General features: G+C 35.5%; 1 protein-coding gene across 2 annotated transcripts in view; it reads left to right on the forward strand.

The window, feature by feature from the left end:
- NCAM2 (neural cell adhesion molecule 2) overlaps nucleotides 1–14,314 on the forward strand; it is a 496,915-nt gene that overhangs the window by 361,411 nt on the left and 121,190 nt on the right. For both annotated transcript variants that reach the window (XM_032630637.1, XM_032630638.1), the window contains exon 9: nucleotides 3,758–3,908. In XM_032630637.1, the coding sequence (XP_032486528.1) occupies nucleotides 3,758–3,908 (151 nt within the window). The remainder of the gene's footprint in view (nucleotides 1–3,757; nucleotides 3,909–14,314) is intronic.

Raw genomic sequence — 14,314 nt, forward strand, 5'->3', positions numbered from 1 at the left:
TATTGAAATATTATTCAAGCAGTTCTTAAGCTGACCTTCCAGAAAGGCAAAAGATATAATATCAAGTTAAATTTCAGAGAGTCCTTCTGTAAAGGACTGGAATAATAATGTACAGTCAGACACTTTCTAATCATGTTAATGCAGTGATAGAAACTGAAAATACTAGATGGAGAACTAATATGCCCATTAACCTGTCTCAATCAAATATCAGATGTCTTAAGTGAATCTTCAGTAGGTAGTGAATCAAAGCCAAGATATAATGAATTTTCTTTCAGATATGTGTAATGCCTTTTTGTAGCACAAAGAGAAAGATGTCCTTTGGAATGTCAGAAATGAGGAGAAATGACTTTGGTTTTCTAGTCAATGCATATTGTGCATTATTACAAAGCCAATGCCAACTCTGAAAATGACTTACAATTTCTCAGTGAATCACACACATTCCAGAAAAATTCTATTCTTCCGGAATTTCTATTAATTTTAGATATATTATTAAAAACTTTTAAATAAAACCATTTTTACCAATAGCATGCTAACTTTACACAAATGGATAGTTTTCCACAAGTCAAAAACCGTATCATAATAACAAAAGTACCTGTTGATTTTTAAGGTGGGTAAATTTACTTTTTAATGTGCAAAAGAACAATATTTTCTCTAATGAAAGAAGGAACAATTTGCTTCGCATCATTATTAATGTATCTTGCCACATTCTAATTAAGGTATTAAATGTCATGTTTTTAATCCATAGTAAAGTATAGCTGAAGGATTACATTTTCTTTATTCAATTATATGTACATTTCACTATATCTTAATTTGCTTTATAAAAATTTTAGAATGTAATGATTCTGTCCTAAGTACTAGTCCAGGTGACTTTCACACAAAGTACCATAAAAATATTCTCGCATTTGTACAACTATAATATCAAACTGCAGGATAAAATCTGAAGTTCCAGTGAGACTAGAAAACGCAATGTGTCCCAAGAAAAGCACAGGGACATTATATCTGTATGTATAGTAGTCAACCAGGGATTATTTTGAGTATGAATTGATATCTGGCCAAGAAATTGAAAGAATGATGGTAGAATACTGCCACGTAAATATGGAAGAGATAAAGGGGGAAAGATTTGAGAAAGATGTGTGAAGCCTGCTTAGAAAGCACAGGACATTCATGACAATACAAATAATTCACATTAAATGGAGTCCAAATTAACAGTATCCAAATTGTAAACTGTGCTTAACCAGAAAGGTAATACCATATGGAAGTCCGTAAACATCAGGCTAATGGATTGGGGTTTTACTTGGGAGGCAATACAATGTTATTTGTAATTATAGAGTAAGAGGTCCAGGGATGTGAAACCTTCATAAAGTTGTTATGAGAAATAAAAGTTTGCTTTAAAAAAAAAAGACTTATTCTTAGTTACACAAGAAATAATTTCTGCAGCTGGAATGATTTTTTGCTAAGAGAAACATAGGAAATAACATAATGTTGAAGGCTTTTGCAGAGTCAGGGAGTCTTTTTTGGTCACATTCAGCCTGAATGTGATTGTTCTCTCTGAAATCCAGAGACGCCTGTCAATATCCTTCCAACTTAGCAGCACAACTAAAACTGTAAATGGAGAGGCAGAGAGCAGATACGTCTATGGAAACACAGTTGCTGAAAATTGGAAATCATAATGTTGAGCAAGATGATAAACTGAGATTTATCATTATTCAGAATATAAATAGATGAATAAATGTTCAGCAACTGATCCAAGACTAAGGACATGGTATAGCATGGGGCATGGGAAAGAATTAGTATCATTCATAGAAGGACAACTGGGAGAGAGCAGGTGATGCTGGGTAAGGCGTGATGTATTCATTTGCACATGCTAGTTTGAGATATACATCAAATGGACTTGCCCTGCATATGATATATCTAGTTATGTAGCTCCAGGGAAAGAAGGATCCTGGGTGGAGAAAGAGTGACTAGAGATCATCAGTGTAGATATGGGCAGGGATAAGAGTGCCTAAGTGGATTGTATTGACTGAAAAGACACTGGAGTCCAGGACAGAATACAGAGGCCCCGAGGAAGAAAGGAGGCTGTAACCAAAACCAAACCCAAGGAAACTACAACAAAAACTGGGAGAAAAATCAGGATCATGTGAGTGTCTTGAAAGCCAAGGGAAGTCAGCACACAAGAAAAGAAGGATATAGTTCAATAGGATTTAATGATGAACAGAGTTGCAGTGAGATAAGGACCAAAGAATACCTATTTAGTTATGGAACAGCAGTTAGTTACCTTGTAGAACAATTGTCCATTTTGCTTTTGGGTTTATTCATTCTGATTTTTAACTTCTGTGGATTCTTACATTTTGCTTTCTTTCAATTAAGTAAATGGGTTTGGCAACTGAACATCTTAAAAATTGGCAGAAGAGAATGACCTTCTGCTTGAAAACTTCACCTTACTATTTCTTTAGCAATACTTGGGAGGTGGGGAACATATTTTTGACATAGAAATCTTGATCTAAGTTGCATAATACATCCCAAATATGCTTTTGTTTATTTCTTTGTTTTTGAAGACCATTTTCCAGATAGTGAATTATGAGTGAGTGATAGGATTGTATAATGATTGCATTCCTATATAAAATTAAAAAGCAAAAAAAAGTAACCATATTTTGCCCCAATCAACATGTTTGAAAAAGAGCTTTAAGATAGTCTTTTAATATTAATAAAGGAAAATAGTTAAACATCAGTTTAATAATGCAAAGTACACACATGTATTGAAATTTGTTCAAATCTGTCATATAGAAAATTAAACAACCATTATACTGTTTATAATAACATACATATTTCAATTGAATGTATGATATACAATATTTTGTTGAACACTAAAACCTCAAATATTAAAAAGAATCAATTCAATAATGGTAGAGCAGATGTTTCCAATGAGTTATAAAGTGCTAAAAGGTCACTATATTTCTTGATAGTACAGAGTAAAATTCAATGAATAAACTATTCTTGTTTTAAATATGTGTGCTATAAAGTTATTTGATTTAAGAAAATTCTATAATTATGTTGCACACAATAATTCTTATTTGAAATATAATCTATATGTTATTGGATTATAAGCAATTCCTTGATTTGAGTCATATTTGTGAAGTTAAGTGATTAATAATTTCCATATTGTTTCCAATGACTTCCTAAGAATGCTGTGTTTTAATAGTGTATCTATGATGCATATAGTACCAATTATGCTTATGAGCAATGCTGTTTCATTCATTTAAAAATGAAAACTATAAATTCCTCTTAAAATCTTTAATTGTCATACATCTTGATACATTCTCCTTATTTAGTGAAATAGAAAACTAAAATACAGCAGGAATATCATTTTCACTGGTAGGTTTTAGCCAGAATTGAATAGGCATTATTGTCATTTTGCTATGTTTATAAAGAACACAATTGAAAGACAACAAAATCCTTCCGAGAAGAACATACTAGCTTTATAAAAAGCAAAAAGCATAATAAATAAAAGAGGTTGATAAAACTTATGTTTAAGTTTTTACTACTTATAAGTCAGTGTCCCTGTAAGCAAGTGGGCTGGTAAAATGGATTAGCTAAAAATAGTAAAGTATAAATAAACACTGCTTTTTTGAAATAAAAAATGAATACAGGTAAGAGTTTATTTTCATTTATTGTGTCTATGATAAATGCAATATGTTTCATCATCATTTTACACAAAATACGCATAAAATCTTTATTTTTCCTGAATCAATGTAAACAGAGCCCAGATGGACGTATCGAAGTCAGAGGGCAGCACAGAAGCTCATCACTGCATATTAAAGATGTGAAGTTGTCAGATTCAGGGAGATATGACTGTGAAGCTGCAAGTAGAATCGGAGGGCACCAGAAAAGCATGTACCTTGATATTGAATGTAAGTTATTTTCATTTTGTATATTTATTAAAACAACTTTTCTGCTTTGAAAAACATGTATTTTCGTGGGAAAATCAAAATACAGTAGTTCATTTTGTAGTATGTAATGCATAACTTTAGAAGGAATGCAGCCAAAGTCAGTTATTAGAGACATCTAGTGGTGGTTATGGGAGATTTCACAGTGCTATATGTTTAATGGTCTTAATGTTGCTTATCCTGAAAATTGTGACCTTTTATTACACAGCGTTTAACCCAAAACACAATATAAACTGAATTATATTAGTTATAAGTAATTGATCAACATCACCTTAGATTTTTATCTGTTTATTCCTAGTATTAGTGGTCCTGTGTTTCACATATGTAGTGAGAATTTCATTTCTCATTTCAAGTTGTTTTGTTGAATTATTTTACATCCTCATAAATTATTGTATAATGTTTAAAATACAGTACTTAGGATACTCTATTTTTCAAGGGCTGATTGCTAACAAACTATAAGTTGTTTTTTGATCACAGATGCACTCCTCCTTTGCTGTTAAAGTCTTGCATATTGGTTTATTCAGCTTTTTCTGGAATTTCTCTCTAAGTAGCATTTTAACTGCATGCCACAAATAGTGATATGTTGTCTTTCTCTTGGCTTTCAGTTGAAAATATTGTCTACATTTCTTTGTGATTTCATCACTGGTCAATAGTTATTTATGAAGATATGTTTAGCTTCCAGATATTTATTGTTTTCATAGATATTTTGCTGTTACTTATTTCTAATTTAATACAGTTGTGCTTAGAAAATACACTCTATATGATTTTGATGTTTTCATATTTATTGAGGTTTATTTTATGTCCCAGCATATGATCTACCTAGTGAATACATAATGTGTACTTGAAAAACATATATATTCTGCAGATATTGTGCTCTATAAATATACATTAGATCAAGGTGGGTGTTAGTGTTCTTTAATCTTCTGTGTCTTTACTGAATTTGTTTTGTTCTATTAGAATGATGGTTGTTAAAATCCTCCACCATGATTGTGAACTTTTTTCTCTCTCTGTAATCCTGTTGATTTTTGCATCATATATTTTGAGGCTCAGTGACACAGTACACATTTATAGCTATCTTCTCTTAGTTTCCTATTGTCGCTATAACTAATGACCAAGAATTTTATTGCTGTAAACAACACAATATATTATTTTAAGCTCTTGAGGTCAGAGGTTGGAAATGATTCTCACTGGGATAAAATCAAGTGTCCGTAGGGTTGTGTTTCTTTATGGAAGCCCTACAGGAGATTCCCTTTTCTTGTCTTTTCCATTTCTAGAATCTGCCCACCTTCTTTGGCTTGCAGTCTCCTTCCAACTTCAAAGCCAGCTTTGGCAGATTGAGTCTTTCTCGCATCGTATCACTTTGACTCTGCTTCCTTCCTCACATCTTCTCTATATTTGACTTCCCTGCAATTACATTGGACCCACATTGGGTAATCCAGGATAATTCTCTCAACTCAACATCCTTTACATCACAGTTGCAAAGTTCTTTTTTCCCATGTGAAGTAACATGCTCAAAAGGTCTGGAGATTATGATATGAATATCACTGGGGGATCATTATTCTCTCTCCCATTCTCTTTCTCCATATGTCTTCCTCATGAATTATTCATTTTCTGCACTAATCTCTGACTCGATGTACTTTAACGTTCAATAGCTGTTCATGTTCTCTCAGAGTTAATTATCTGACACTTTACATTAAATGTAGAAACCTGACAACCATATAGGTGCCTTTACAAGTGCTCCACACTGATCTTTTTTTTATTATTAATATCATATGTATTATATCTGCATTCATATTAATTGAGAATCTCACCAGAAATTATGATGATTTTTATTTTAAGAGTTATAGATATATTAAGGAACTGAAGAGGAAAAAAATGTTATTTACTCATCTCTTTACCATTTCCTTTTACTCTTCCTCCATCCTTAAAGATTCAGATTTTCCTCTGATATTATTGTCCTCCAGTCTGAAGAAATTTCTTCCCCATTTATTGTAGGTCATATTTGTTAGGGATAGAGTCTATTATTTTTTTTTTTAATTTTCATCTGAAAATGGCCTCTCTGTTATTCCTGATGAATTTTTTTTTTCCCCTGGGAAGAATTCTGGGTTGTCATTTCTTTAAAGATATGGCTCCACTGTCTTCTAGCCCCCTTGGATTCTGATGATAAATCCGTGGTAATTTGAATTGTTTATCCCTTGTATGCCATGTGTCTTTTTTTTTAATTTTTCTTTTTAAATTTATTTATTTTTGGCTGTGTTGGGTTTTCGTTGCTGCGTGCGGGCTTTCTCTAGCTGCGGTGAGCAGGGACCACTCTTCGTTGCGGTGCGCGGGCTTCTCGTTGTGGCTTCTCTTGTTGCGGAGCGTGGGCTCTAGGCACACGGGCTTCAGTCGTTGTGGCCCGCGGGCTCAGTAGTTGTGGCTCTCAGGCTCTAGAGCACAGGCTCAGCAGTTGTGGTGCATGGGCTTAGCTGCTCCGTGGCATGTGGGATCTTCCAGGACCAGGGTTCGAACCCATGTCCCCTGCACTGGCAGGTGGATTCCTAACCACTGCGCTTCCAGGGAAGCCCATGTGTCATTTTTCTAAAGCTGCTTTCAAGTTATTTTATTCATCTTTGTTATTCATAGCTTTGACTAGGATATGCCCAGGTATGGTTTTCTTTGGGTTTATCCTGTTTGAGGTATACTGAAGTTCTTGAATCTGTAAATTTATATTTGTCAGTATATTTGGCAGTTTTTTATCATATGTCTTCAAACATCTGTCCTGTCCTAATCTCTTTTTCATCTCTAGGACTTTACTTACACACATTAGATGTTTTGGCTCAAAGATCTCTGAGACACTGTTCAGTTTTATATATCTTATTTCTCATTGTTCTTCAGATTAGATGATTTCTGTTGTTTTCTTTTCAAGTTGATGGATTCTTTATTGCATCATCTCTTTTCTGCTACTGAGTCCATCCAGTGAGGTTTCTGTTTTATTTAAGATATTATTTTTTTAGCTCTAAATTTCTAATTTTGTTCTGTTTTATATTTTTTGTTTCTGTGCTGAGATTTCTTATATATTCATTAATTCTATATGTGTTTTTTCTTTACCTCATGTAACAAAGTTAAATTAGCTGCTCTAAAATCTCTATCTGGTAGATTCAACATCTGAATCATCTTGGGATGTGCATATGTTAATTGTCTTTTCCCTTTAGAATTGGTCATATTCGCCTGGTTTGTTGAATGTTGAGAAATATTGCATCGTGTCCTGGACACTGTAAACATTATGTTGTGCAGACTCTGGGTCTTGACAACCATATGGGGAAAATGTATTTTTAAGTAGATAATCACCTCTAAGTTCTGTGTTGCATCCTGTAATCAGGGATTCACATCTCACAGTTGATTTCTTAATGCCTTTGCTATACAGTTTTGTATCTGCTCTATGCATGCCAAGCTCAGACTTTAGGCTGAGATTTCTGTGGTTTTATTTACAGAATTATGGCGTCTCCTTCTCTGACTCCTGTCTGGGATTACCCCCACAGTATTCAACCTGTATTGGCTTCTTTCCAGCATACCCTCTATATTTCTGGATGTGTTTTAGGTCCAGAATCACTTCGACGCTCCTTGTCTAGTACCTGTCCTCTAGACAAAGCAATGAGGGTGAAAAAAAAAAAAAAGAAACTAGTTTTCATTCCCCTCCACAATCCCTGATTTTGTTTACTTTCCAGAAGCCTTAGGGGAGTGTTGTTGTTGTTGTTGTTTTGCTTGATTTGTGCTATTTCTAGTCCTTTTAATTATTACCAGTAGGGGACTTGGGCTATCACAGGCTTGTCCTGCCATTATGGAAACAGAAAGGTATATATATTCTGCTTTTAAGAAAACTTTGTCATAAGAATTTTTGGTTTCCCTAGTTCCTGGAAACAAGAGTATGAATGTCTTAGTTTCAGTTTTCAGCAATTTTTAATTTATTTACTCCCTTCATTTTCTTTTCAAATTTTATATTTATTTATAAAATTTGTAATATGTAATTTTACATCCTTAATATGTAATCATACATTCTTAAAGAAACCATTACCCTGATCAAAAGATTGTTCAATTGCAAAGTCCTGAAAAGTTAGAAGTTGAGCTTCTTTTTTCTCCTGCTGTATATAAATCTTCTGTGTAGTCAATTTTATTTAATTTGACATTTTTATCTATACCCACACTTAATCTACCTAGAAAGTATAGTAAGTTCTACATATGTGAATCATTTCAAATTTTAAATTGAGAGATAGGGGATTTCCCTAGAGGTCTAGTGGTTAGGATTCCCCGTGGCCTGGGTTCGGCCCTGGTCAGGGAACTGAGATCCTGCAAGCCCTGCAACGTGGCAAAAAAAATTAATAATAATAAATTAAAAATAAATAAATAGAGAGATAGGATGGCTTTAGCTGAGTTTTAGAGTTTAGAGGCTCAGAATTTTAATAGTATCCTTTACCTATAAAGGGAACAATTCTCCTGATATAGGCTGAATTTCATGTGAAGCAAAGGAAAATGTTTTATATTTTAAGATTAATAAACACACTATCAAACTTTATTCGTGCATTCTATTGACATGTTTCCTTTTTTGTTTTTTCAATCTTTAAATGAAAGGAGTTTCTCTTGTGGATTTAACCTATACATGAATCCTGTATTTAAGCTATGGCCTCTTGTTTTCTCCCCATGATGAATCTCTTTTAAATATCTGTTACAAATTACTTGAAAATCTCTGACAGTCTAGCTTCCTCTTTGATTAACCCAGACTCTTACAGTATTGCTTCATATGCCTTACTCAAGATGCTCCATTTTTCACAATCAAATTTACTGTTGAATTCCAGAACGCTGGGAGCCCAGCTCACTTTTCAAACTTTATGCTACATTTAGCAAGATACAAGTTTGCCCATATATGTGCCCAACCTCTACTCTATTGTAGGTAATGAGATTATTACCTTCTAGGTACTTAACGATAATTTATTAAAACTGAATCATGTAAAAAATGCTTAAAGTGGATGAATATTATGATGAAAATGTATTTATGTTATATAAATATTCTAGTAAAAGATAAATTTATACTTAAGTAGAAAATAAAATACTTATTCATCTTAATATCATTAATAGCTAAGATTCAGATTTTATTCATGTGGTAGGAGCAGAGTAAATGCCATTATGTTATCTTTTGTCTATAGTTATTATTATTTTTGAGTATGGAATTAAATAATTGTTTGGAACATGTGACCATGGTTGTAATTTAAAATTTAGCCTGTTCTTCTCTTTCACTTGCAAGTAACTTCCTTGTTAGTGTCATTGTATTATGAAGGTTGGAACACTTTTTTATGCCTGCAGTGCTACTATTTGTAAAATATTTTATTATCTTCTCATATGAAGACTAGTAGAAATTTTGGTTGGATAGGGCAGCATAACAACCATGATAAATACTTAGCTTATCAAATCAGCTTATTTCTTGATAATTAAAGCCTGTGTTGTTATAAAATAGGATATTTTATTTAGTGACAAATTTATAGTAGTAATAATTTAATGCAATGGCATGTAATACCTTGAAAAGTTATTGATGTAAATAAATATTTGTATGTTAGAAATAGGAAGAATGTTTTTATTTTCCATCTTTGATTCAAAACAGTACAGAAATTATGAGCATTACAAAGAAATTATACAGTGTCAGAACACATTTACCATTCTTTACTATGTGATTCAAGAAACTACAGTGTAATATTGTTAAGAATGAGTGGAAAAGAACTGAGCCATTTATAATTTGATACCAACCACATTTATTATAGTACCACTAAACTTAAGGTGCTTAGGAGATTATCTCTTTTTTTTTGTTCAAAACCTCTTTATTATTTCAGTTTAAGCAGACTCCTTGGCATCCTGCCAGTTCATTTTCAGCATTCCAAAGGCATTACCCTTTCTAAGAAGCATGAGTTGAACTAAAGTTCCAATTTATAAAACAAAGGAGATAACAAGCATGATATGTAGTTGAATGCAATAAGCACCGATTACATAGTACAGTTGATGGCAATTAGAATCAAATTTTGTGAGTAGGTACTCATTACTTATTATCTATTAATTAGACTTAATTATTTTATGTGATTAGTTTAAGAGTTACATGGTAAAAATGCCTGCTAAGAAATATTGAATTTTTCATTTGCATTTTTTTCTCATTGAGCTCTCTGCACCTGCTTTTATTTCTTGTTAGAGATAATAGCAATATTCAAATGAATTTTCTCCCGTTTAAAAGTTGTTAGCAGGGCTTCCCTGGTGGCGCAGTGGTTGAGAGTCCGCCTGCCGATGCAGGGGACGCGGGTTCGTGCCCCGGTCCGGGAAGATCCCACATGCTGCGGAGCGGCTGGGCCCGTGAGCCACAACTACCGAGCCTGCGCGTCTGGAGCCTGTGCTCCGCAACAAGAGAGGCCGCGATAGTGAGAGGCCCGCGCACCGCGATGAAGGGTGGCCCCCGCTCGCCACAACTAGAGGAAGCCCACGCACAGAAACGAAGACCCAACACAGTCATAAATAAAAATAAAATTAATTAAAAAAAAAAAAAGTTGTTAGCAATATCAGAAACCTCTTAAGGATATAGAGATATTAATTAACCTTATAACACATATTCATGTTACTTCTAGACTTAACATGTATTCCATATAATTAATAAAACTTTGTTTTATTGCACAATTATTTCCTCAAGTTTTGCAGTCTTTCAAAATAACTAATTCCAGTAGCATGCTCTGCTACATGTACAGGATGAGGTACGTAAGATGTGACCATAGTTTTAACATTTAAAGAGAGTATCTCAATAACACTTAGGAAAACTCCATGTTCATAGCAGACAAACATTTTATATCTGTGATTAAAATCTTGTCTTATGAACATACCCTATACACTCACCATAATACATTTAAATTGTTCAGACTTTAAAGAAGATGGCTTATTTGCAGAAGTAAATTGGTTCTAATGTCAGCAATTATTTAGATTTTATACCCTTCATGATAATTTCAAGAAACATCTGAAAGAAATATAAAGTCTATGTCTACATCCAGAAGATAAGAATAGATCATTAAAAGAGAAAGGTGAAAAAATCTTTTACCACTCACCTGTATAATTTTAACCCAGACTTTACATGGACCTCCTGGGGAAATTTGAAATATCACATTCTTCATGTGTACAGATACTATAACTTACTCTAGTTTTTTTTTTTTTTTTTTTTTTTTTTGCATTACATGGACCTCTCACTGCTGTGGCCTTTCCCATTGCAGAGCACAGGCTCCAGACGCGCAGGCTCAGCAGCCATGGCTCACAGGCCCAGCCGCTCTGCGGCATGTGGGGTCTTCCTGGACCGGGGCAGGAACCCGTGTCCCCTGCATCAGCAGGCAGACTCTCAACCACTGCGCCACCAGGGAAGCCCAACTTACTCTAGTTTTATCACATTTTGTCTGTCTCTGACAGATATAATCTGATTCAGATTAAATTTTGTGAAAATGTACTTCAGAGATTATGATGATGAAAAGTTGTTAAGGAATTTTAGGAAATATCTAACCCTTAAGAGGATAAATCTTAGAAATGAACCAATATCAGACAAACAAATGAAATAGTCATTGTGTTTAACTACTGGATTTATCACTATCTCTTGGCACCTGCTTAACCTAATTGTCCAGAAATATCAGTCTCTACATCCAATTTGCCACAGCTTTCTGCCCTTCCTCTGGAATGAAGACCTTTCGCAGTGATCTCAGTTCCCACTAGTACAGTGAATGTCCTAGCTTGGGCAGCTGTAACTAAATATCTTAGACTGGGAGGCTTTCACAGAACCATTTATTTCTCATGGTTCTGGAGGCTGGAAGGCCGAGATCAGGATGCCAGAATTGTCAGGTCCCTGGTGAGCGCTCTTTTGCTGGTATGTCTTCACATGGGCTTTTTTTGGTGCATGCTTGCAGGAGATACACCTCCTCTCTCTTCGTCTTTCACTAAGGACATTAATCCCATGATGGGGATTTTACTCTCACGACTTCATCTAAAATTAATTACTTCCAAAGGCCCCACCTCCACATACCATCACATTGAGAATTAGGGATCAACATATCAATTTGGAGGAGATAAAAAAGTTCATTCATAAGAACGAGCTTTCTGTATTGGACGGAGAAGACCACCTCACAGATGGAACTAATGCAGAACTTCACAGGGTGAGGCTGCACATTGCGATCACATCATATCAAGCCTTTACTGACATCACTGAGTTGTGTCTTTTTTTTTTTTTTTTTGTGGTACGCGGGCCTCTCATTGTTGTGTCCTCTCCCATTGCAGAGCACAGGCTCCGGATGCGCAGGCTCAGCGGCCATGGCTCACGGGCCTAGTCGCTCTGCGACATGTGGGATCTTCCCGGACTGGGGCACGAACCCATGTCCCCTGCATTGGCAGGCGGACTCTTAACCAAGGCACCACCAGGGAAGCCCAGTTGTGTCTTCTTGAAGATCCTGAAAACTGTGCTAAGACCTTGTGACAGACTGCTTACAGTCTGTCTTAGTCTGCTTGGGCTGCTATAATAAAATACCATAGACTGGTGACTTATAAAAAAATAGAAATTAATTTCTCACAGTTCTGGAGACTGGAAGTCTAAGATCAGCGAACCAGCATGTTTGGGTTCTGGTGAGGACCTTTTCCAGTTATAGACTGCTGTCTTCTACTTCTATTCTCATATGATGGAGAGTAGAGCAGAGGAAAAAGCTCTCTCCTGAGTCCTAAGGGCACTGATCCCGTTCATGGTAGCTCCTCCCTATGACCTCATCTAATCCTGATCCCCTCTCCAAAGCCACAACTCCTAGTACCATCACACTGCAACATATGAATTTTGTGGAGGCACAAACATTCAGTCCATAACAGGGCTCTCCCACCTTCCTCCCCCTCCTTAGGATGTGGTGCCAGTAGGTTTACCTTGCTGGACTTATTACCTGACACCATAGTCCAGAATAGCATGACCATCCAAAGTTAAGGTACTTAATTCTTGAAAAAGACCAGTCCAACAATTTGAATCCAATCAGCCAGAGCTCTGTGGCCATAAATCCTTAAATCCTCTAAATTTCATTATCTAACTTCAGTGGAGCAAAGGCAAGGACAGCTTTTTTTCATACTGTCCATGGACTGTTGATACCTATCCATGGACTTAAGCCAGCTCACAGTTTGTGATGATGTAAACTAGTTTTTTATATATTGGGCTTTACTAAAATAATGTTTAAATGTCATAGTATTACGAGCTATTCTTAGATTTTAATGAATCTGCTGGGTCTAATCCTAGGACATTGGTCAACTCATTTAAATTACCCAAGCTTTAGTGTCCTGATGTGTAAAGAGGAAAAGATGGATCTAAACTTATGATTTTATGAATTTAAGCATACTAAAGTTAGGATCTTAATTATATTTTTTTCATTCAACAGTATTTATCAGGAATGTATTACACACCAAGCACTTTTTCAGGTGTTGAGCATGTAAGATTATAATAAAGCAAACAAAAACACTTGACTTTATGAACCTTACATTCTAGCAAGGAAAATCAATGATAAAAAAGACAAAATAGGGACTTCCCTGGTGGCGCAATGGTTAAGAATCCACCTGCCAATGCAGGCGACACGGGTTTGAACCCTGGTCCGGGAAGATCCCACATGCCGCGGAGCAACTAAGCCTGTGCGCCACAGCTACTGAGCCTGCACTCTAGAGCCCACGAGCCACAAGTACTGAAGCCCGGGCGCCACAAGTACTGAAGCCCACGTGCCTACAGCCCGTGCTCCGCAACAAGAGAAGCCGCTGCAATGAGAAGCACGGGCACCGTAACGAAGAGTCTGCAACTAGAAAATGCCCGCATGCAGCAACAAAGACCCAACGCAGCCAAAAATAAATAAAATAAATAAATTTATATTAAGAAAAACAGACAAAATAGCAACATATATAAGAATCAGTGAAAATGGCTAAGGAGAAAAAAATAAAGCAGTGCAGTGAGGTATATCATTAGCTAATGTCACAATAAATATACATAATAAACATTCCTAAACTCAGTGACATACAGTAGTAATCTCATACTCAACTGGAACTGGCTGACCCAGGTGGTCCTTGAATAGGGAGCTCTGCTTCAAGCAGCAGTGCTTAACTCCATGTTATGGGTCCAGTAACACGTGAAACCAGACCGAAGAGGCAGCAACTGTATGGAAGAAGCTACACCATGGTGATGGCAGAAGCACAAGAGGACAACTGAATAATGAAAGGAAATTTCAAGCGTTTGCTCATGTCACATTCAAAAAGTCGCATGGTTAAGCCTAACATCAATCCAGCAGGGAAATGCACTCCTGTTCTACTAGGAGGGCTTTTGGAGAGAA

This window comes from Phocoena sinus, chromosome 4 (genome assembly GCF_008692025.1).
Source record: "Phocoena sinus isolate mPhoSin1 chromosome 4, mPhoSin1.pri, whole genome shotgun sequence".
Lineage (NCBI taxonomy): Eukaryota > Metazoa > Chordata > Mammalia > Artiodactyla > Phocoenidae > Phocoena > Phocoena sinus.